This window comes from Rhinatrema bivittatum, chromosome 2, assembly GCF_901001135.1.
Source record: "Rhinatrema bivittatum chromosome 2, aRhiBiv1.1, whole genome shotgun sequence".
Lineage (NCBI taxonomy): Eukaryota > Metazoa > Chordata > Amphibia > Gymnophiona > Rhinatrematidae > Rhinatrema > Rhinatrema bivittatum.
Window position 1 is genome coordinate 134,754,326 of NC_042616.1, and position 23,526 is coordinate 134,777,851.

The 23,526-nt window shown below is 44.6% G+C and overlaps 1 protein-coding gene across 1 annotated transcript in view; it reads right to left on the reverse strand.

Moving 5' to 3' along the window:
- Positions 1–23,526, reverse strand: part of LOC115084158 (highly reducing polyketide synthase PKS6-like) — a 198,672-nt gene that overhangs the window by 124,034 nt on the left and 51,112 nt on the right. Inside the window, exon 4 of the mRNA XM_029588643.1 lies at positions 14,515–14,675. Coding sequence (XP_029444503.1) covers positions 14,515–14,675 — 161 coding nt within the window. The remainder of the gene's footprint in view (positions 1–14,514; positions 14,676–23,526) is intronic.

Genomic DNA, 23,526 nt, shown 5'->3' on the forward strand with positions numbered 1-23,526 from the left:
AAAACAGAAAATGTCATAATGCCTCTGTATCGCTCCATGGTGAGACCGCACCTTGAATACTGTGTACAATTCTGGTCGCCGCATCTCAAAAAAGATATAATTGCGATGGAGAAGGTACAGAGAAGGGCTACCAAAATGATAAGGGGAATGGAACAACTCCCCTATGAGGAAAGACTAAAGAGGTTAGGACTTTTTAGCTTGGAGAAGAGACGACTGAGGGGGGATATGATAGAGGTGTTTAAAATCATGAGAGGTCTAGAACGGGTAGATGTGAATCGGTTATTTACTCTTTCGGATAGTAGAAAGACTAGGGGGCACTCCATGAAGTTAGCATGGGGCACATTTAAAACTAATCGGAGAAAGTTCTTTTTTACTCAACGCACAATTAAACTCTGGAATTTGTTGCCAGAGAATGTGGTTCGTGCAGTTAGTATAGCTGTGTTTAAAAAAGGATTGGATAAGTTCTTGGAGGAGAAGTCCATTACCTGCTATTAAGTTCACTTAGAGAATAGCCACTGCCATTAGCAATGGTTACATGGAATAGACTTAGTTTTTGGGTACTTGCCAGGTTCTTATGGCCTGGATTGGCCACTGTTGGAAACAGGATGCTGGGCTTGATGGACCCTTGGTCTGACCCAGTATGGCATTTTCTTATGTTCTTATGTTCTTAGATCTAATTGTCAGTGGAGCACAGGATTTGGTGAGAGAGATAACAGTGGTAGGGCTGCTTGGCAATAGTGATCATAATATTTTAGTTAATGACAGGAAGGGGGTCATTAGGTAAATCTTCTGCTCTAGTGCTAAACTTTCAAAAGGAAAACTTTGATAAAATGAGAAAAATAGTTTAAAAAAAAAAACTGAAAGGAGCAGCTACAAAGGTAAAAAGTGTGCAAGAGGCGTGGACTTTGTTAAAAAAAATACCATCCTAGAAGCACATTGGAGATGTATTCCACACATTAAGAAAGGCGGAAGAAAGGCAAAACGATAACCGGCATGGTTAAAAGGTGAGATGAAAGAGGCTATTATAGCCAAAAGATCTTCATTCAAAAATTGGAAGAAGGATCCAACAGAAGAAAATAGGATAAAGCATAAATATTGGCAAGTTAAATGTAAGACATTGATAAGACAGGCTAAGAGAGAATTTGAAAAGAAGTTGGCCATAGAGAGAAAATCTCACAGTAAAAACCTTTTTTAATGTATCTGAAGCAGAAAGGCTGCAAGGGAGTCAATTGGATCGTTAGATGATCGAGGGGGTAACTGGACACTTAGAGAAGATAAGGCAATTGCGGAAAGATTAAATGATTTCTTTGCTTTGTTGTTTACTGAAGAAGATGTTGGGGAGATACCCATTCCAGAGAAGGTTTTCATGGGTAAGGATTCATATGAACTGAGCCAAATGACGGTGAACCTAGAAGATGTGGTAGGCCTGATTGACAAACTGAAGAGTAGTAAATCACTTGGACCGGATGGTATACACCCCAGAGTTCTGAAGGAACTAAAAAATGAAATTTCAGATCTATTAGTTAAAATTTGTAACCTATCATTAAAATTATCCATTGTACCTGAAGACTGGAGGGTGGATAATGTAACACCAATAATTAAAAAGGGCTCCAGGGACAATCTGGGAAACTACAGACCAGTTAGCCTGACTTCAGTGCCAGGAAAAATAGTGAAAAGTGTTCTAAAAATCAAAATCACAGAACATATAGAAAGACATGGTTTAATGGAACAAAGTCAGCATGATTTTACCCAAGGCAAGTCTTGCCTCACAAATCTGCTTCACATTTTTGAAGAGGTTAATAAACATGTAGATATAGTTAAACTGGTGGATGTAGTGTATTTGGATTTTCAGAACGCAGACAAATGGCAGATGAAATTTAATGTGGATAAGTGCAAGGTGATGCATATAGGGAAAAATAACCCATGCTATAGTTACACAATGTTAGGTTCCATATTAAGAACTACCATACAGGAAAGAGATCTAGGCATCATAATGGATAATACTTTGAAATCATCGGCTCAGTGTTCTCTGGTAGTCAAATAGCAAACAGAATGTTAGGAATTATTATGAAGGAAATAGTGAATAAAACAGAGGATGTCATAATGCCTCTAAAAAGCATCATGGTGAGATCACACCTTGAATACTATATACAATTCTGGTTGCCGCATCTCAAGAAAGATATAGTTGTGATGCCGAAGGTACAGAAAAGTTCAACCAAAATGATACAGGGGATGGAACTGCTCTCCTATGAGGAAAGACTAAAGAGGGTAGGGCTGTTCAGCTTGGAGAAGAAACGACTGAGGGGGGATATGATAGAGGTGTTTAAAATCATGAGAGGTCTAGAATGGGTAAATGTGAATTGGTTATTTACTGTTTCAGATAATAGAAGGACTACAGGGCACTCCATGAAGTTAGCAAGTAGCACATTTAAAAGTAATCAGAGAAAATTATTTCACTCAACACACAATTAAACTCTGGAATTTGTTGTCAGGGGATGTGGTTAGTGCAGTTAATATAGCTTGGTTTAAAAAAGGTTTGGTTAAGTTCCATTACGTGCTATTAATCAAGTTGACTTAGAAAATAGCTACTGCTATTACTAGCATCAGTAGCATGGGATATACTTAGTTTTTGGATACTTGCCAGGTAATTGAAGCCTGGATTGGTCACTGTTGAAACAGGATGCTGGGCTTGATGGACCCTTGGTCTGACCCAGTATGGCAAATTCTTATACTAAACTCCCGAATTTAGCACTTGAAGATAATAAAATCAATCTTGTAATAGGAAGCAACACATGTGATTTAGGAGTTATTATAGACTCTGAACTTAATTTTAAAAAACACATCTCTATTAAGTTAAAAGAAGGCTATAATAAATTGCATATGCTCAAACGATTAAAACCATTATTTGACTAAAATAACTTCAGAACTGTACTACAAACTCTGCTGTTTTCTAACATAGACTATTTTAATGCATTACTGTTAGGTTTTCCTCAATTAACCATTCGCCCTCTACAAGTTCTCCAAAATGCAGCACTAGGGTACTAACAAATACTAAAACATACGATCACATATTGTGCTCCTTACACTGGTTGCCTATAAATTACTGTATTGAATATAAAACTCTGTGTATTATACATAAAATAATTGACGGTAAAGCAACAGAATGGTTCAATGCATCTATCAGGCTACACACAGCCCAAAGAAATTTAAGATCTAGTAACAAAGGGCTTTTATCTATCCCAACGGTACAATCAGCCATCTATCACAAGTTAGAAATAGAGCCATTTCCCTAGCTGGCCCAAAAAATTAGGAATATGCTACCTGAAAAGTTAAGACTACAGTAGAACCTGAAGGATGTAAAAACATGGCTCTTCTGTAAGGCCTATGATGAAAATTACCATGACTAGAATTGCGCCACTATGCAGGACAGTTGATATGAACTCAAGCTTTAAAAGTACTTGGTATTATTGATGTTCTTTTTTTTTTAGTTATTTATTTATTTATTTATTTATTCTTGCCATTTGATTTATTTTACTTTATTGAATGATCATATGCTATGTTCCTTTTTATTTTTGCTTATTGTTATAGTTGTTTATTATTGTATTTTATTATATTTGTTTTTATCATGTTGTATTTCTTTTAATTATTTTATTATGTAAACCGTTATGATGGTATAGTCTGAAAGACGGTCTATAAAAATGTATAAATAAATAAATGTATAAATAAATGTTCTTATATCCTGGAAGACTCACTGGGAATGGTAGTTATTTAGATGATTCTAGGATGATAGAATCAAACTAGCAGTTAGGTCATCCTGGCATACCAAGTTCTAAAATTAATTATAAGTCCTATTAGAAATGCACATGCTCACATGACTGGTTGTATCTGGCAGGCTATGTAGGGGACCTAGGAAGCTAAATGCTTGGACAAAGACCACATTAGTATTGCTGCCTATGTGGATAATTACAGAACCTTGCAGCTAGGAATGGTAATAGTGGGTGCTAGAGGGAATTAAGTAGGGATTTTGTATGGAGGAAGACAAAAAAGAATGTCCTATATATGGGGAAATCTTGCAGGTGGTCACAGTCAATGGCTGGAAACTGGGATGTATCATTAGCAGTGTGAACAGAATAACTGGGCAGACTGGATGGGGCAGATGTTATTTTTTTGCCATCATTTATGTGTTACTATGTAACCCAATATAAGGAAAGAGAGAGGAGAACCCCTGATTAAAGTCCCTCTCTTGTTCAAACAGATTTAAGTATCATCCATTGATTTTCAAACAAGCTATTGCCTTACTGTAGGATTTATAAATCCAGTTTTTAAACTTTTCACCCAAGAAAATACCCATTCACCACATTAAATGAACATAACATAAGAACATAAGAAATGCCATACTGGGTCAGACCAAGGGTCCATCAAGCCCAGCATCCTGTTTCCAACAGTGGCCAATCCAAGTCACAAGTACCTGGCAAGTACCCAAACATTAGATAGATTACAAGCTACTATTGCTAATGCTTATTACCATAATAGCAGTTTATGGATTTATCCTCTAGGAACTTATTCAAACCTTTTTTAAACCCTGTTATACTAACTGCTATAACCACATCCTCTGGCAATGAATTCCAGAGCTTAACTATGCGCTTACTGAAAAAGCATTTTCTTTGATTTGTTTTAAACAAGCTATTTGCTAACTTCATGGAGTGCCCCCTGGTCCCTCTATTATCTGAGAGAAAAATAACCAATTTACATTAACTTGTTCAAGACCTTTCATGATTTTGTAGATTTCTATCATATCCCCCCTCAATCGTCTCTTCTCCAAAGTGAACAGCCCTAACTTCTTTAGCCTTTCCTCATAGGGCAGCTATTCCATGCCCCTTATCATTTTAGTCACCCTTCTCTGCACTTTCTCCAGTGCAGCTATATCCTTCTTGATATGCAGTGAATTAGGCAGAAGAGAGATGAGCAACAGAGAGCATAGCCTTCTGCGACCAATGGGCACAACAGTACCCCCCTTCTTAGGGCCCCTTCCAAGGGGTTTCGGTTTCCTAGGATGCATCTGATGGAAACGTCGAACCAAATCTTTGTCAAGTATGTTGACAGCAGGCTCCCAAGAGTTCTCCTCCGGTCCGTATCCTTCCCATGAGATAAGATTCTCCCATCTTTTACCATTCTTGCATACATCCAAAATGTCATCAACTGTGTAAGTGATATCCTCTTTAGTATCTAGATGTACAGGATCTGGTGTCTTAGATGAGAATTCAGAAAGGATGAGCGGTTTTAAGAGTGCCACATAAAAGGCATTGTGGATTTTCATGGATTGTGGTAATCTCAAGCTGTACGTCAAAGGTCCCAAAAGTCGGAGGATGGAGAAGGTGCCAACGTAGCGTGGTGCGAAGTGCACAGAGGGTAGCTTGAGGCGAAGGAATCTCATACTGAGCCATACTTTATCTCCAGGCTGAAATTGAGGCGCCTCTCTGTGGTGAGCATCATATATCTTGTTGGCCCTTTGATCAGCCTTTAGCATTAGGTCTTTGGTTTGACTCCAAAGTTGTTGCAACTCTGATGCAGTGGATTGGGCCACTGGAGAAGCTACGAAGAGAGGCAGAGGTAGTGGAGGTAACGGCTGGCAACCATTCACAATTTGAAATGGAGTGGATCCAGTGGCAGAAGCGGGATGAGAGTTCAGAGCAAACTCAGCCCAGGGGAGTAATTCTGCCCAGTCGCTCTGCCTGGAGTTTACATATGAACGAATGAATTGCTTGAGTGTCCGATTCATTCTTTCCGTCTGTCCATTGGATTGTGGGTGATAGGCCGAAGTTAAATCCAAGGCAATGTAAAATTTCGACAAAGTGCTCTCTAGAATTTGGTGGTGAATTGGACACTTCTATCCATTAGTATATGTTTGGGCATGCCATGCAGACGGAAAATGTGCTTCACAAATAACTTGGCCAATTCAGCGGCAGATGGTAGGCCCGGGAGTGCCACGAAGTGTGCCATCTTCGAGGACCGATCGACAGGTACCCATATTGTGTTGTTCCCGTTGGAGAGTGGCAAATCCACCACGAAGTCGGTCGAGATCTGTATCCATGGTTCTTCAGGCACTGGCAAGGGTTGAAGGAGACCCCAGGAACATCCGGCAGGAAGTTTCTGTCTCGCGCAGGAAGCAACATATGCTTGGAAATCTTCCTTCATTGAGAGCCACCAATAAAAGCGTCGAAGCATGGCCAGCGTGCATGCCTCTCTGGGGTGACCGGCCAAACAAGAGTCATGTGCCCACTTCAGTAGTTTCTTCCTCATTGTGGGGCAGATTTTAAGAGCCCTGCTCGCCTAAATCCACCCGGATTTAGGCGAGCAGGGCCCTGCGCGCCGGTGCGCCTATTTTACATAGGCCTACCGGCGCGCGCAGAGCCCCGGGACTCGCGTAAGTCCTGGGGTTTTCCGAGGGGGGCGTGTCGGGGGCGGGCCCGATCCGCGCGGTGTTTTCGGGGCGGGACGTAGCATTTCGGGGGCGGGCCCGGGGGCATGGTTACGACCCGGGGCGGGCCGGGGGCGTGGCCGCGCCCTCCGGAACCGCCCCCGGGTTGCGTCCAGGCGCGCCAGCAGCCCGCTGGCGCGCGGGGATTTACTTCTCCCTCTGGGAGGTGTAAATCCCCCAACAAAGGTAGGGGGGGGTTTAGACAGGGCCGGGGGGGTGGGTTAGGTAGAGGAAGGGAGGGGAAGGTGAGGGGAGGGCGTTAGAGAATTCCCTCCGAGGCCGCTCCGATTTCGGAGCGGCCTCGGAGGGAACGGAGGTAGGCTGCGCGGCTCGGCGCGTGCCGGCTATACGGAATCGGTAGCCTTGCGCGCGCTGATCCAGGATTTTAGCGCATACGCGCGGCTACGCGCGTATCTACTAAAATCCAGCGTACTTTTGTTTGCGCCTGATGCGCCAACAAAAGTACACCAAATCGTGCTTTTTGAAGATCTACCCCACTCTGAGGAACTATGGTTTTACCAGCAGGAACCACATGAGTGGCTGCCAGAACCACCTTCTCTGGGTTTATGATGTGGCGAGGCTCATCGGGTACATCTTCAGGAAGGAAGGAGCGGGATAGCGCGTCTGCCCGGACATTCTTCTCCGCAGGACGGTATTTGAGCAGAAAATCGAATCGGTTAAAAAATAATGACCATCTGGCCTGCTGATGGTTAAGTCGCTGTGCATGTCATAGATATTCCAGGTTCTTGTGGTCTGTATACACCATTTTTTGGTGTTGAGCTCCCTCCAACCATGGGCACCACTCCTCGAATGCAAGCATAATAGCAAGCTCTTTATTCCCAATTCCATAATACTTCTCGGCCGGAGAAAAGTGTCGAGAGAAAAATGAGCAGGGGTGAAGTGTGTTGGTATCACTGTGTTGGCTTAGCACGGCCCCCTCGCCGACGTCGGAGGTGTCGACTTCGACAATGAATGACCGACGAGGATTGGGGTGTAGAAGACAAGGGTTTTTTTAGGAAAGACTCCTTGAGAGTTTGAAAGGCAGTTACTGCTTCTGGAGATCACTGAGATGGGTTCGCTCCTTTCCTAGTCATGGCAGTGAGTGGCACAGTTAAGGTGGAGTAATGTTTGATGAATGTATGATAGTAATTTGTGAAGCCGAGAAAGTGGAGTAGTGCTTTTAATCCTGATGGTTGAGGCCAGTCTTGGATGCTTTTAGTCTTCTGAGGGTCCATCTGGAACCCTTCTTTGGAAACGATATAACCAAGAAAGGACACGGACTCTTGGTGGAAGGAGCACTTCTCAAGTTTTGCGTAGAGGTGGTTGTCACGTAGTCTTCTGTTGCGACCGGCGCTGCCCGATGTCTCCTCTCCGCCCTCTTTACCTCTTGGCGACTCCCTCTCTGCTCGCTGGAAGATTTGGTTACCGCGGCGTCATCCTGCCTTTCTCCTCCGGAGTCCCCGGACCGGCTAGACGCTGCACTCCGCCATGTTCCCAGAAGGCCTAGGGGTGCATGCGCTGCGCGGCCCCGACTAAAGTACCAGCAGTGGCACGAACCTCAGGGGCCTCCCCCTGAAATGACGTCATATGCTCCAGATATATAAGGTCTTTGAAATTGCTAACTAATCGAGTTAGCAAGGGTTACTCTACCTAAGCTACTCTGCCTACTCAGACTTACCAGGGGTACCCGCTCCTCGGGGGCCTCGTTCTCTCTTTGCTTTTCAGGTTGCAGGTTGGAACCGGTACTCGCTCCTCGAGGGCCAATGTTCCCGAACTTGCTTCTGAATACCTTTTTGGCCTGGAAGTCATCGCTGCCTACAACACCAGTGAGTTACCATCTCTTTCTCAGAGCTTTCCCTGGAACCAGGTACTCACTCCTCGAGGGCCTAATTCATTCCAGCTCCTGGGCTGCTTCTAAGAGACTGTTTGGTGAGTGTTACCATCTAGGTTCTATACCTGAACTGCATATCCTGCCTACTCACTATATTCAGTTTCTCTACAGCTCAGCCATCCTGGGATCGCTGTTCCAGTATCTGAGGGACTACAGCCCAGCCGGGCGCTACCTGCTCACTACTGCCACCTCTGGTGGTTCAATATTGTGTTTAATAAAAGAATTCGTGTATGTTTGTCTCCAACTTCTGAGCCTGACCGGTGGTCCCTCTCGGGATCTTCCCCCGGGGGCGTGGTCATCTGCCACCGGCCCAAGGATCCACCCACAACTACTCCAAATAATAACATCTTCGTAGTACCTTTACCACATCTGCTTGATGTGTCTGGAGGTCCTGGGAGAAGATTAAGATGTCATCTAAATATACCACCACGCATTGGTAAATCAGGTCTCGTAGAATGTCATTCATAATATTTTGATATACCGCTGATGCATTGCACAAGCCAAATGGCATGACTAAGTACTCGAAGTGTCCATCATGGGTGTTAAAGGCTGTTTTCCACTCATCCCCGTGACGCATGCGAACCAGGTTGTAGGCCCCTTTCAGATCTAGCTTGGCAAAGATCTTGGCCCCCTGGAGTCTGTCAAATAGTTCTGATATCAGCAGTAGAGGATAGCGATCCTTTATGGTGATCTCATTGAGGCCTCTGAAATAAATACAAGGGCGAAGGGATCCATCCTTTTTCAAAAGAAAAAAACCTCACACCAGCCAGGGATTTGGAAGGCCTGATGAACACTTTCTGTAGGTTCTCCTGGATATAGGCCGACATGGCTTCTGTTTCAGATAACGAGAGGGGATATACCCTTCCTTTGGGAGGCTCAGAGTTAGGCTTCAGGTTGATTGTACAATCAAAGGTTCTATGTGGTGGTAGTACATCTGCTGCTTGTTTGGAGAAGACATCCTGAAAGGATGTGTATTGAGGTGGTAAGCTGGGTAGAGATGGAATAGTGGGCACACATGGTAAAGGTGTAATTCTTGATAGACACCGATCATGACATCCAGATCCCCATTTGGAAAGTTCCAGCATAGCCCAGTTAAACTGGGGTGTGTGTTCTTGTAGCCAGGGTAAGCTGAGCACAACAGGGTGGATGGCTTTATCAAGAACCAGGAAGGAGATAGTCTTGGTGTGTAAGGCCCCTGTGTGTAGGCATATGGGCTGTGTAGTAAGGGAGACCTCTCCTGGTGGAGGTTCGCCATGTATTGAAGACAGCAGTAGTGGAGTAGCCATGGGTGTAGTGGGAATCCGCAGGTCCTCTACTAATCTTTTCAAAATAAAATTCCCTCCAGCACCTGAGCCCACGAGTGCAAGTGTCTGGAACTCAAGACTCCCAGATATGAAAGAGACAGGGAGAGATAGTGGAGGAGAGGGTGTAGTCAGACCTAGGAAGAGTCCTCCCGTGGATCCTAGGTCTGCATGCTTCCCGGACAGATGGGACAGGTTTGGACAGCATGGCGGACTGCCCACAGTACATGCAGATACCCATCCATTTTCAGTAGCGCCTCTCCTTAGCGGTTAAATGCTGCGGCCTAGTTGCATAGGCTCGTCTTCTTCACTGGGTGCAGAAGGTTGGGTGGAAGCCGTATGCATGGTTCGAGGGCGAATACCTCCTGAGGTGTGCTTCTTGGGACTCTTTGCCTCCTGGGTCCGATCATGTATCCAGCGATCGACTCTCCCGGCTAAGTCAATGAGAGATTCCAGCCACTAGTTCATCCTTTATACGGGAGTTGAGACCCTCCAGGAAAATTGCATGTAGGCTTCCCAGGTCCCAGTGGAGTTCTGAAGACAGTGTCTTAAATTCAATAACATAGTCCGGTAGAAGTCTTCTCCCTTGTTGAAGGTGTAGAAGAGTGGATCCTGCTATAGTCTGGCAAGCTGGGTCGTCAAACACAGACTTGAAAAGTGTCAGGAACCCAGTTAGGTTGCTCAAGACTGGATCATTGCATTCCCAAAGAGGTGAACCCCAGGCCAGGGCTCTTCCATCGAGTAGCGATAGGATATATGTAGGCTTGGAAACAGCACTGGGGAAGTAATTTGGTTGTAACGAAAAGTGCATACAGCACTGATTAAGGAAGCACCTGCACATCAGGGCATCACCAGAAAAGCGTGTAGGGCTGGTAGGGGCACAGTGGTTCGAATGGTAACCACTTGAGAGGAAGCATCTTTATCTGGACTAGCAGTAGTGTTCAATCTGGAGCTCAGTTGATTGAAGGCGATGGCTAGTGTCTCCAGAGATTTCTGTTGCTCGGTGATCCATTGGGCCAGGCCAGGGATGGCCTGTAGGGCTGAGAGCTGAGCCGGGTCCATGGAGTAAGCAATCTGTTATAATTTGGTTGAAATCGTGGGCCCTTGGTCGCAATAAGAGATGGTTCCTCCCACAGGGTAGAGCCCTGTGGGGACTTATTGCGATAGGTTGGCTCTAGGTAGACAGACACTGAGGACAAGAAAGTCTTTATTATACTGCAAATGAGAAAGGAACCCGAGGAGCGGGTGAAGAACCTCAGTCCAGAGGAGGAGAATCTCCGATGAAGTATTCAGTCTGTGTTCAATAGCATGTGCAACGCAGAGAAGGTTTCTCACCAGATTAGGCAGGATCCGGTAGTGGTACGCAAAGAGGGTATGCCGAGAATCTCAGACTGTAGAGGGAAGGCCTGTGAGCACTGGATCCGGTAGTGATCCACAGAGCGGGGTACACCGTAAATCTGAGCCGTAGATAGAAAGCCTGTGAGGGCTGGATCCAGTAGTGGTCTGCAGAGCGGGGTACGCCATGAATCCGAGCTGTAGATGGTGAGAGAGAACAGAGACAGGTTTGAGAGCAGGAGCACTCACTCTGAACCTAATGACAGAAGTAGAAGGGAACTTCCGTGGAGCGGAAGTCTGGGACGAGACAAGGCCATCGAGGAGCGGGTACCATAAACGTCTTAGCTGAAGCAGTCGACTCCGAGGGGTAGATAAGGAGTGAGGCAAGGCCCCCAAGGAGCGGGTACCTAAGTTGTCCAAGGCAGGAGTACAGCGCGGCGAGCGTCTGTAGTCGAGGCGAAATCAGCAGGAAGGAATCCTTGCTAACTCATAGAAGGGTTAGCGAGGGGAGTTTAAATATACGTAGGCAGTGACGTCATGCAGAGGGGATGCCCCCGAGGTTCCCGCCATGATGCATGTAAAAGGAGGGCCAGCGCGCGCGCGCGTGCGCGTGCCCTAGGTGGTCCCAAGAGGAAAATGGCGAAAGCAATCGCCCATGCCGGTCCAGGGATGCCGGAGAGGAAGGCGTGCAGAAGCAGAGGCAGCCATCTTACCCCATGGAGCTGAATTAGGCAGAAGAGAGGTGAGCAGCCACCTGTGACAGACGGGCGCAACACCTCCATTTTCTTTTCCATTCCCTTCCTAATAATTCCTAACATTCTGTTTTCTTTTTTGATCACAAATTGATCCTAGTAACATTATCAGAGTTTTATTATCCATGGCCACCCATATCAGATTTAGAATTTTGAAAATGTTATTTCCAGTCTGCCAAGAATAAAACTTGCTTGATCATTGGGACTTATGCATTATGCACAAATTATCCAGCTAAATGCTGTGTTGTCAATATTTCTTCTATTTATCCTGCTAAAGTTTAATTGATTAACTCACTACATGGCAAAATTTAGCCAGATTACATAGGGGCATTTTGCGGACATTCCAGAGCAAAGTTAAGATAGCTGGTTACCCAACTAACTCTAGTTATGCCATAGAGTAGTCCTAAAGATAGCCAGCTAAATTTAAGATAGTCAGCTATATTCAATAGTGTGGCTGCATCACTGAATAACCCTCAAGTTTCTCCAGCTAATTTTGCAAACTGGCCAGTTAGTGCATATTACCCCCTAAAAATCTTCACTAAAAGATTTTATGGTGTGTGTTGTTAAAAACTTAATATGCATGCTTAAATGTCATTCAACAACTTATTCACTAAATTTTAGTCTGCATGTAGTAAAAATCAGGTGTAATAGTGCTCCCATACTATTAGTGTGCTTGTTAATGCAAAAATCTATAGCATCTAAGTGTTAATGAGCATGATCATTTCTCTTGTACACAAGTCTCTGCCACCTTTTTCCAAAACTGTATAAAAGCAAACCTTGCACTTGGGGCTGCTTGTCAGTGTTAAGGGCAAAGTGGGAGGACATCTGGACCCCAGGAGAGCAGATAAAAGAAGAGAAGAGCTAAGAAACCAAACCAAAGCACATGCCTCAGATGGGTGCCAAATTGCTAGAGAATATAGCAGAGAAGCAGGAGGAACATGCAGAGGAATTAGAGCATGGAGGTGATGACATCATCTTGAATGCTGTGCCTTACACACATGTGAGATGCCCTCACATGTCATCCAGCCAGGAGAACCTGCAAAAGACTGGCCAAGACATCAGATGGTGTCTTGGCCAGTCCTATCATATTTATCCCATTGACTCCATGGAGACAAATCTGCCAGCTCTGATTCTGGAGATTTGCATCTGTCCACACCCTCCACCACAAACACTCCATCATTTTGGAGCCAGAGCTAGTCATTGCTCCAGAGGTGGCCTGGGCAGGTAATCAAATTATATTGAATTGTGGGCTGCCACTGCAAAAGCAGTTGGAAGAGAGGATGCAGTTACAGCTCTGCCTGAAGCTGCAACCACAGAAATGACACAGACTGTGAGGGCCTCAAAATTATCTGAAAAGAGTATGCAGTCAAACAAAAGGAATTGACCTCAAAGTAGTCCTTATCACCTAGACCTCTGTTCTGGATCAAGATTGAAAATGCCTGCAATGGTCTTTGGATAGATGCACAAGTTCAAGGCCATGTTTTAAGGTTTTTAACAGAAGGTTTAAGCCTCCTGCTTTGGCAATGGTCGTTATATCATCATGTCCTTCTTGCGTTTGAGTGCCAGGGTGCTAACCCCCCTATTCATTTATTTATTTATTTATTTAAAGGCTTTTATATACCGGAGTTCATGCACTTGTGCATACCACTTCGGTTTACACAGAACAAAGAACAGAAAATTACATCAAACAGATTGAACAATTAAACAAATATACAATTATATCCAGCAATTGGGTATAAATAACATGGCTAACTTAGTAGGAACTTAGAGTTGAGGTAAAGGAGAGAAATAGTACCAAGTGGTAACAGAACAATGTTAATGGCTAAATAATAAATATAAATAGTAAATACAGGTGTTTACAGATTACAGTCTTCATGAAAAGTTTACGTCTACAGAATAGGGTTAAGTAAATAAGAACTGGCGGTTATTTCTATAGGAGTGAAGACTTCAAAAAACTGAGGTTACATCTGGATTAAGAGGTATTGGTGTAGCATGCTCAAATATTTAATGATTTGGAATTGTGAGACCAAGGATAAAATTAGGAGTTGTTTGATATGATTATAAAAGCGAGAATGATTCAAGTTCTGGGATGTGGTTCTGAGCTAGATCTTTAGGTGTAGGCTTTTGTAAAGAGCCAGGTCTTGAGTTTCTTTTTGAATGTTCGAATACATGTTTCGAGGCGAATGTCCGTGGGGAGGGCATTCCAATGAAGAGGGCTGGCAGTCGAGAATGCACGTTTCTTGAGTGAGGACTTGGCTGAAGGTACGTGTAAGGTGCCTAAGTATCTGTTTCTGATTGGTCTTGAAGACTCGTGTAGGCGAAGTGGAAGGCTTAGATCTAGCGACGTTTGTGAATGGATGTTCTTGTGTGTTATAGTTAGCACTTTGAAAATGATTCATCAGGTGGACAATAATTAAATCCCATTGGGCCTTCAGATATCAGGATACTGCAGTCAGCCGCAAGACGGGAAACAGTCTCCAGTTGTGAACAACAAATTTTCATTTCTCTGTTTCCTTCCATTTTTTTCTATGCTTGCAATGAACTTTAAAGGGCATTTTCTCTTGTTTTCAAATTCTGTTGCTTCTTTCTCTACATGTGCTGGTATATTCTCACTCATTCCATTTATTCTTCACAACACTTGCCCAAGTTTGATGAGGAAATTTTAGTTATTTACTTTTGTAATTTAGTACCTTTTGAGCATTTGGACCTAAGGGTATTGCAGTTTTTCATGTGTTACAACTTTCATAGATTACTTACCAATGAAAACTCCAGTCTTGCTTCCACTAATATTTTCCAAGGGAATTCCTGCATTTTCCAAAGCTCTGTACGTACACTCTAGTAGTAATTTTTGTTGGGGATCCATGGAATCAGCTTCTATATCATTAATTCCAAACAGTCTATTATCAAACTTATTAAATCTGAAAAAAAAAATGAAAAACACGAATGTAAGGTTGCATGCAATGACAATAGCAAGACATCCAAATATGTTGTATGCTGGTCCATTTAAGGGCAGATTAAGGGCCTTATTTACTAAGGGACCAATATTCAGTAAGACAATGAGCAGTTAAGTTATCCAATTAAACAGATAATTTGTCTTGCATATTCAGTGGGATAAAGGACCCACTGAATATCCCCTATTAAATTTATCAACTTAACAGTAGCCAGACAACTTTGAAAATACCTGGATATTAATTTGAATTTTGCTGGTACAGTCAAAAGAATAGAGCCAGTTAAATGCTTAAGTGTTAAAAAAAAAAAAAGGACCCACATGCTTTAACCAGTCCCCCTCTTCCCTACTATCTTAGCTTCAAAGATTCAGCCTTGATGGGTGAGCATGCTGGCTCTTCCCCAAAGCACAATTGCAAATCGATGGTGCCACCGGTCAATTTTAACTAATATAAATTTTTAGCCAAGTACATATGTGGGCCCCTTACTCTAAGGGTCTGTATTGGAGCACAGACTCTAATATGATGTGGGGTCACCTTACTTTAATTATAACATCATTTTTTGAGATTTTTGTTTTATATTAAAACTTATTATTACTTCCCAGTCTCAGTCAATTATTCATTATCGCTTTATCGCAATGTTCAAAGATACAAGAGGAACAATAATACTCATCTGATCCAATCTTGGTTGATCTCCCGACACGCACGTGTTTCGAACAGAAAGTCCTGCTTCAGGGGGTTTCCTTCAGTATCTACTTCTAAAAGCGTCTTCCATTGTTGAATGATGCGATTTTCACCTTCATATCCTCCTGGCTTTTGTGTTCGTCTTGATTCCACACCAGCCTCTTTAAGCCGCGTATATTCTTGAAATGGCATACCACACAAAGTAATCCTCTTATACCCCGAAACCGGAACTTACGTCACCGAAGGCATCAGTCTCCTTTCACGTCCGGATCGTCTCTCTTAATATCCAGGATTGCCACCTCTTCATCCTTTAAACCAAAATTATTCCAATGAATTTCCAGACCTCCACTATCCTCCTCGATGATCTTATTTTAGATCGGCTTCTTTGAATATTTCCTCCACGTCATCAGTCACGTCGGCTTCCTTCACAATATAGACCACCATCGCGTTCATCTCCAAGTTCTCTGTCACGTCCTCATCTCTTGAAGGAAAGTCATTTCCAATGTCCTCTTTCACGTCGTCACTTCTTCCTTAGGCACATGAATTATAGATCTTATAATCCATCACTTGATTCAATGTCCTTGATCGCAAGAGTCTCTCCCTCGTTTCAACCAGCAATCACGCGGCTTATCCTCCATTAAGGTTGCATAAAATCCATGTTGAAACCCCTTGTTACAACCCCTTATTTCATCACATAATCACGGGTATCTAAAAAATCAGAACTTTTGCTTTCATACAATCAGCGCAGGATCCCTTGTACAGTGATCAATCAATCGGCACTAAATGAGGGAATACCAATTGACCTTCTCGTTTAGTCCAAATGGATCCACTGTATTTAACCAGGAGATCCAGAATTATTCGCGCATATTTAAGCGCAATTGAATGTCTCCCCCAGGTGGGCCACATTGCACCTGTTCTAAGACTAGCCAATTCAAATCTGTAAAATTATGATGTAATGTAGCTCAGTGTTGTACCATTGGTGCTGTTACTTTCTCAGTCTTTATACAACTTCTGTGCTCGATTAATCTTATTCTGATCTTACATTTAGTACGACCAATGTATAACAGATTGCACGGGCACTGAATGGCGTAAATGACCCTTTCTGACTCACAATTTGTGAATCCATTTAGTCTTAAGTCCTTATCTGAGTTTGGCACTTGCCACTGTCTCCCTGTCACTGCCAGGGCACACATGTCGCAGTGGCCACACACCTGGTGGCCATCCGATGGTTGGGGCACTATTGTAGATGCAAACGTCAATTTCACCACCATATCCCTGATGTTTTGGCCCCTAAAGAATGCGAACCTCGGTCCAGTCTGAAATATCGAATGTAGGGTCAATACATGCCAATGAGTCCTAATAATGTTGATCAATGTGCCAGCCTGTTTAGAGTGTTGGAGGGTACATGTGATATTTTGTGAGAATGGGCGTTGTTGGTATTGTAATAACAGTGTCCTATTGGCATATAGGGCCCTCTTATATGCTTTTTTAATAATCGCTCTCGGATATCCTCTATGTACAAATCTTGCTGTCAATTCTAAAGCTTGTGTCCGAAACTCTTCTGTGGATGAACAGATATGCCGCAATCTCAAAAACTGAGAGATGGGTAAGCCATTCTTTAAGCCAAGGGGATGAGCACTAGAATATTTTAAATAATTATTCCGATCCGTATTTTTCCTGTATAAGGTTGTTTTAATAGCATCTCTATCTCGTTGGATGAGAATATCCAAGAATGCAATAGACTGTCGATCAAAATGTGCTGTGAATTGTAAATTCCTATTAACTGTATTCAGCCAAATCAAAAAAAGCTGCAAGTTGTCTACAGATGACACCCAGATAAAAAATATGTCATCTATGTATCTCTTGTATAGTTTCATATATTGAAACCAGTGAGAGGTATACAGTATTTGTCCTTAAAAATCAACCATGTACAGGTTGGCAATATCGGGGGCAACTGTAGCCCCCATTGCCACCCCTTTCACTTGGAGGTATAGTGTATTATCGAACTTGAAAAAGTTCCTGAATAGTAATAATTCCAAAAACTCCAATAGAAAACTTGAAGGAACAGAATGAGGGCGGGGACGAGACTGAAAGATTTTTTTCAATAAATCAAATGCCTCCCATTGAGGGATATTGGTATATAATGTGGTGACATCAAGGGTAACCAACCAATATTCTTCAGGTAAGTCTGATACCTCATCAAGAATCCGCAACATATGAGATGTATCTTGTAACATATGGTGCCCATGCAATCTGTTATACATTGGTCGTACTAAACATAAGATCAGAACAAGATTAATCGAGCACAGAAGTTGTATAAAGACTGAGAAAGTAACAGCACCAATGGTACAACACTGTGCTACATTACATCATAATTTTACAGATTTGAAATGGCTAGTCTTAGAACAGGTGCAATGTGGCCCACGTGGGGGAGACATTCAATTGCGCTTAAATATGCGCGAACAATTCTGGATCTACTGGTTAAATACAGTGGATCCATTTGGACTAAACGAGAAGATCAATTGGTATTCCCTCATTTAGTGCCGATTGATTGATCACTGTACGAGGGATCCTGCTCTGATTGTATGAAAGCAAAAGTTCTGATTTTTTAAATACCCGTGATTATGTGATGAAATAAGGGGTTGTAACAAGGGGTTTCAACATGGATTTTATGCAACCTTAATGGAGGATAAGCCGTGTGATTGTTGCTGGTTGAAACAAGGGAGAGACTCTTGCGATCAAGGACATTGAATCAAGTGATGGATTATAAGATCTATAATTCATGTGCCTAAGGAAGAAGTGACGACGTGAAAGAGGACATTGGAGATGACTTTCCTCCAAGAGATGAGAACGTGACAGAGAACTTGGAGATGAACGCGATGGTGGTCTATATTGTGAAGGAAGCCGACGTGACTGATGACGTGGAGGAAATATTCAAAGAAGCCGATGTAAAATAAGATCATCGAGGAGGATAGTGGAGGTCTGGCAATTCATCGGAACAATTTTGGTTTAAAGGACGAAGAGGTGGCAATCTTGGATATTAAGAGAGACGATCCGGACGTGAAAGGAGACTGATGCCTTCAGTGACATAAGTTCTGGTTTCGGGGTATAAGAGGATTACTTTGTGCGGTATGCCATTTCAAGAATATACGCGACTTAAAGAGGCTGGCGTGGAATCAAGACGAACACAAAAGCCAGGAGGATATGAAGGTGAAAATCGCATCATTCAACATGGGAAGACGCTTTTAGAAGTAGATACTGAAGGAAACCCCCTGAAGCAGGACTTTCTGTTCGAAACACGTGCGTGTCGGGAGATCAACCAAGATTGGATCAGATGAGTATTATTGTTCCTCTTGTATCTTTGAACATTGCGATAAAGCGATAATGAATAATTGACTGAGACTGGGAAGTAATAATAAGTTTTAATATAAAACAAAAATCTCAAAAAATGATGTTATAATTAAAGTAAGGTGACTCCACACCATATTAGAGTCTGTGCTCCAATACAGACCCTTAGAGGAGGGGGCCCACATATGTACTTGGCTAAAAATGTATATTAGTTAAAATTGACCGGTGGCACCATCGATTTGCAATTGTGGTATACACATTAGGGTACACTGGAATACAGTGGTTTGTGGGTGAAAGGTTGTGATTGATATCGTAATCTTCCCCAAAGCATCCACCATCACTCCCATTGTAACTGCTTAGCAAAAACAGAAGCGCAGGGCCCAGATCAAAAGAGGAGGCTACTGCAATCTGGGCTGAAGATAAATATAAATGTAAGGTATAAGGAGGATGGGACATTAAGGGTGGAGATGGTGGCATGGAGTGGAGGTCCTGAAGTAAGGAGATTTAAAAAAAAAAAAGATGGGACCCAAGTTCAGGGGGTGGTGGGAGGGGAACGACAGACACCAACTGTTGCACTCGGGGGTGGACCCTTGTCCTGGGGCAGTGGAGAACTGCTCCCTGGTAGGGACCAGGAAGCACCTGCCCCCAGGGGGGCGGAGCACTGGAGGAGACAGAGGCTAGGATGAGCTTCACCACTGGAAGCCTACGGTCCGCCCGGGTAGAGCCCGTAGGGACCCGGGCCACTTGGACTTAGGTGGGCCTCACAGGGTCTCGGAGAATTTGTAGACAGGCGTGCCCACGGATAACAGGAGAGCACGGTCGAACTTGGAACTTTGGTTCTGATGGAGCAAGGAGGACCAGAACAGCATAGGTGATGACAAGGCAAGGAGAGAGCCAGAATCAGAGATGTGGTCAAGGGCAGCCGAGGTCAGAATCCAAGGATCAGTCTGAGGAGTGGTCAATGAGGCAGGGGTCAGGTTCTGGAGGTCAGATGAGGTTACAAGGCAGGCAGAGGTCAGGATTCAGGCAGCAGGCTGAATGGTCGAGGAACAGGCTGAGGTCAGTACCAGAGAGACAGTCCGAGGGTACTATCTTGGGAGACGAGACAGACGGACATTGGAATGGAAGGATGTCGGGACAAGGATGGAACAGTAGGATGCTGGAACAAGGAGAATGCTGAAACAAGGAGGATGCTGGAACAAGATTGGAACAAGGCTGAAACAAGCCTAGAAAAAGACTATGAACGAGGAGGCAAACTATCACACAAGCAGTGTCGACCCAATTGCCAAGGTAAGGAAGTGCAAGCAGGAACTTCCTTATATCAGGTAATCAATCAGGACATGCCACAGAGCTAGGACCGCCCCTGGCCCTAGATGAGACCAGGCGGAGCACGCGCATGCACATAGGGGCATAGCCAATGCCACTGAGGACGCCGAACTCCAGCATGAGGCCTGGCGCGCAGTGGAAGACCCGCGACAGCCGCGGGATGCTGAGGCCTGGAGGAGCTCACAGCTGCCACTGGGGAGGCCAACCCATGACCTGCAGAGGAGTTAGCGAGGTGAGCAGGCCCATGCGCGGGCCAGGCGCATAACATTACCCCCCCCCCCCCTTCTAGGCCTCCCTCTACGCGGTCTAGGCTTATCAGGATAAGTCCTATGGAAGGTTCTGAGGAACTCCTTATCAAGGATATTGTGGGAGGGTTCCCATGAATTCTCCTTGGCCCCATAACCCTCCCAGGCTAAGAGGTATTCCCATCTACCTCGACGCCAACGGATGTCAAGGACCTCTCTTACCTGGAGAGACGAGTCTGGTTCCATAGAGATCCATGGAGGTGATGGATCTCTACAAGAGGACCAGAAGAGGACCAAAGGCTTCAACAAGGAGACATGGAATGTGATGTGAATGCCCATAGCACAAGGTAGCTGAAGCTGATAAGACACTGCTCCCACTCTTCGCAGCACTGGAAATGGACCGATATACTTGGGAGCCAGGCGATGAGAGGTTAGTCTCAACCTTATGTGTCGGGCGCTTAACCACACTTTTTGACCAGGGTGGAAGAGTGGTGCGGACATCTATGGGCTTCAGAAGTCCGCTTGGAACGCTCAGCGGCTTAGTGTAAGGTGTTCTTTGACTTGATTCCACACCTGACGAATGGTGTGGGCCATTGAATGTGCAACTGGAGAAGGAACAGTCAGAGGGACTAGGAGTGGCAGCCGAGGTTGCCATCCAAATACCACAGAGAATGGAGATACATCGGTGGCAGCAGCGATGTGGGTATTGTCAATAGCTCAGCCCAGGATAGTAGATCATAACAGTTGTCCTGCTGATCATTTACATAGGAATGAAGGAATGTCTTCAAGGTTCAGTTGGTCCTTTCAGCTTGACCGTTGGCCTGTGGGTGATAGGCCGACGTAAAATTCAAAACGATGTTAAACTTCTTACATAGGGAGTGCCAGTACCTGGCGGCAAACTGTGGTCCTCGGTCGTAGATTTCCTTTGGAAGTCCATGGAGGCGGAAAATGTGTTTCAGAAACAACTTGGCTAATTCTGGGGCTGATGGGAGGCCCAGCAAGGGAATGAAGTGACCCATTTTTGAAAAACGGTCGATGATGACCCAGATTATGGTATTCTTCTGGGACAGAGGCAGGTCTGTGATAAAGTCCATTGAGATACTGGACCATGGCTCGGTAGGTGCAGGCAGGGGTTGAAGTAGGCCCCAAGGCCGTCCAGTAGGCAGCTTCTGCTGTGCGCAGACGGGACACGAATCCACATAGTTATCAGAGTCTTGCACCATGTTGGGCCACCAGTAGTATCTCCGCAGCATCTCTAAGGTCCTGGCATGACACAGGTGGCCTACCAGCTTGGAATCATGAGCCCATTTCAGAACTCGTTCACGTAATCTACGTGAAACGACAGTTTTCCCAGCTGGGACTGTAGTGGTCATGGCGAGGGATACGCAGGCAGGATCTATGATGTATCTAGGAACATCAGGCACATCCTCTGGTTCAAAGGATTTTGAGAGTGCCTCAGCACACAGGTTCTTAGAAGCTGGGCGATAGGAGAGAACAAAGTTAAATCATTCAAAGAAGAGCGCCCATTGGGCCTGTCGAGGGTTCAGAAGTTGAGCTTCTTTAAGGTGCTCAAGATTCTTATGGTCGGTGAAAATGGTAAATTTGTGCTGCACCCCTTCCAACCAGGGAAGCCACTCTTGGAGTGCTAACTTGACGGCGAGAAGTTCTCGGTCACCCACGGTGTAGTGCTGCTCTGTAGGCGAGAACTTTGTGAGTAGAATGAGCAAGGTATCAGTTTACCCTTGGGAAAAAACTGGCTTAAGATAGTTCCTGCTCCAATTGCAGAGGCATCAACTTTGACGACAAAAGGACATCTTGGATCTGGATGCTGGAGTCAAGGACCAGAACAGAAAGCTTCCTTGAGCGTCTGAAAGGCAGCTTGTGCTTTGGGAGTCCACACACGAGTGTTAGCCCCTTTCTTGGTCATGGTGGTGAGCGGAGCAGCACTACACCGTGGGTGACTGAGAACTTCTCGCCGTCAAGTTAGCACTCCAAGGGTGGCTTCCCTGGTTGGAAGGGGTGCAGCACAAATTTACCATTTTCACCGACCATAAGAATCTTGAGCACCTTAAAGAAGCTCAACTTCTGAACTCTCGACAGGGAGGGAGCTCAGAGATGTGCTGGCGGGTCCACTGTGTGACCTGTTCAATAGATCCCTAGAAACGGGAGTGGTGCCGAGTGATTGGAGAAGAGCGGTGGTGGTCCCGCTTCACAAGAGTGGGAATAGAGAGGAGGCTGGTAACTACAGACCGGTTAGCCTCACTTCAGTGGTAGGAAAAGTAATGGAGTCACTATTGAAAGAAAGAATAGTGAACTATCTACAGTCCAGAGAATTGATGGACCAGAGGCAACATGGATTCACCAGGGGAAGATCCTGTCAGACAAATCTGATTGACTTTTTTGACTGGGTAACCATGGAATTGGATCAAGGAAGAGCTCTCAATGTCATCTACTTGGATTTCAGCAAAGCTTTTGATACGGTTCCGCACAGGAGACTGGTGAATAAAACGAGAAGCTTAGGAGTGAGTGCCGAGGTGGTGACCTGGATTGCAAACTGGTTGACGGACAGAAGACAATGTGTGATGGTAAATGGAACTTTCTCTGAAGAGAGAGCGGTTTTAAGTGGTGTACCGCAAGGATCGGTGTTGGGACCGGTCCTGTTCAATATCTTTGTGAGCGACATTGCGGACGGGATAGAAGGCAAGGTTTGTCTTTTTGCGGATGACACTAAGATCTGCAACAGAGTGGACACGCCGGAAGGAGTGGAGAGAATGAGACGGGATTTAAGGAAACTGGAAGAGTGGTCGAAGATATGGCAGCTGAGATTCAATGCCAAGAAGTGCAAAGTCATGCATATGGGGAGTGGAAGTCCGAATGAACTGTATTCGATGGGGGGGGAAGGCTGATGTGCACGGAGCAGGAGAGGGATCTTGGGGTGATAGTGTCTAATGATATGAAGTCTGCAAAACAATGCGACAAGGCGATAGCAAAAGCCAGAAGAATGCTGGGCTGCATAGAGAAAGGAATATCGAGTAATAAAAGGGAAGTGATTATCCCCTTGTACAGGTCCTTGGTGAGGCCTCACCTGGAGTACTGTGTTCAGTTCTGGAGACCGTATCTACAAAGAGACAAAGACAAGATGGAAGCGGTACAGAGAAGGGCGACCAGGAAGGTGGAGGGTCTTCATCGGATGACATACGAGGAGAGATTGAAGAATCTAA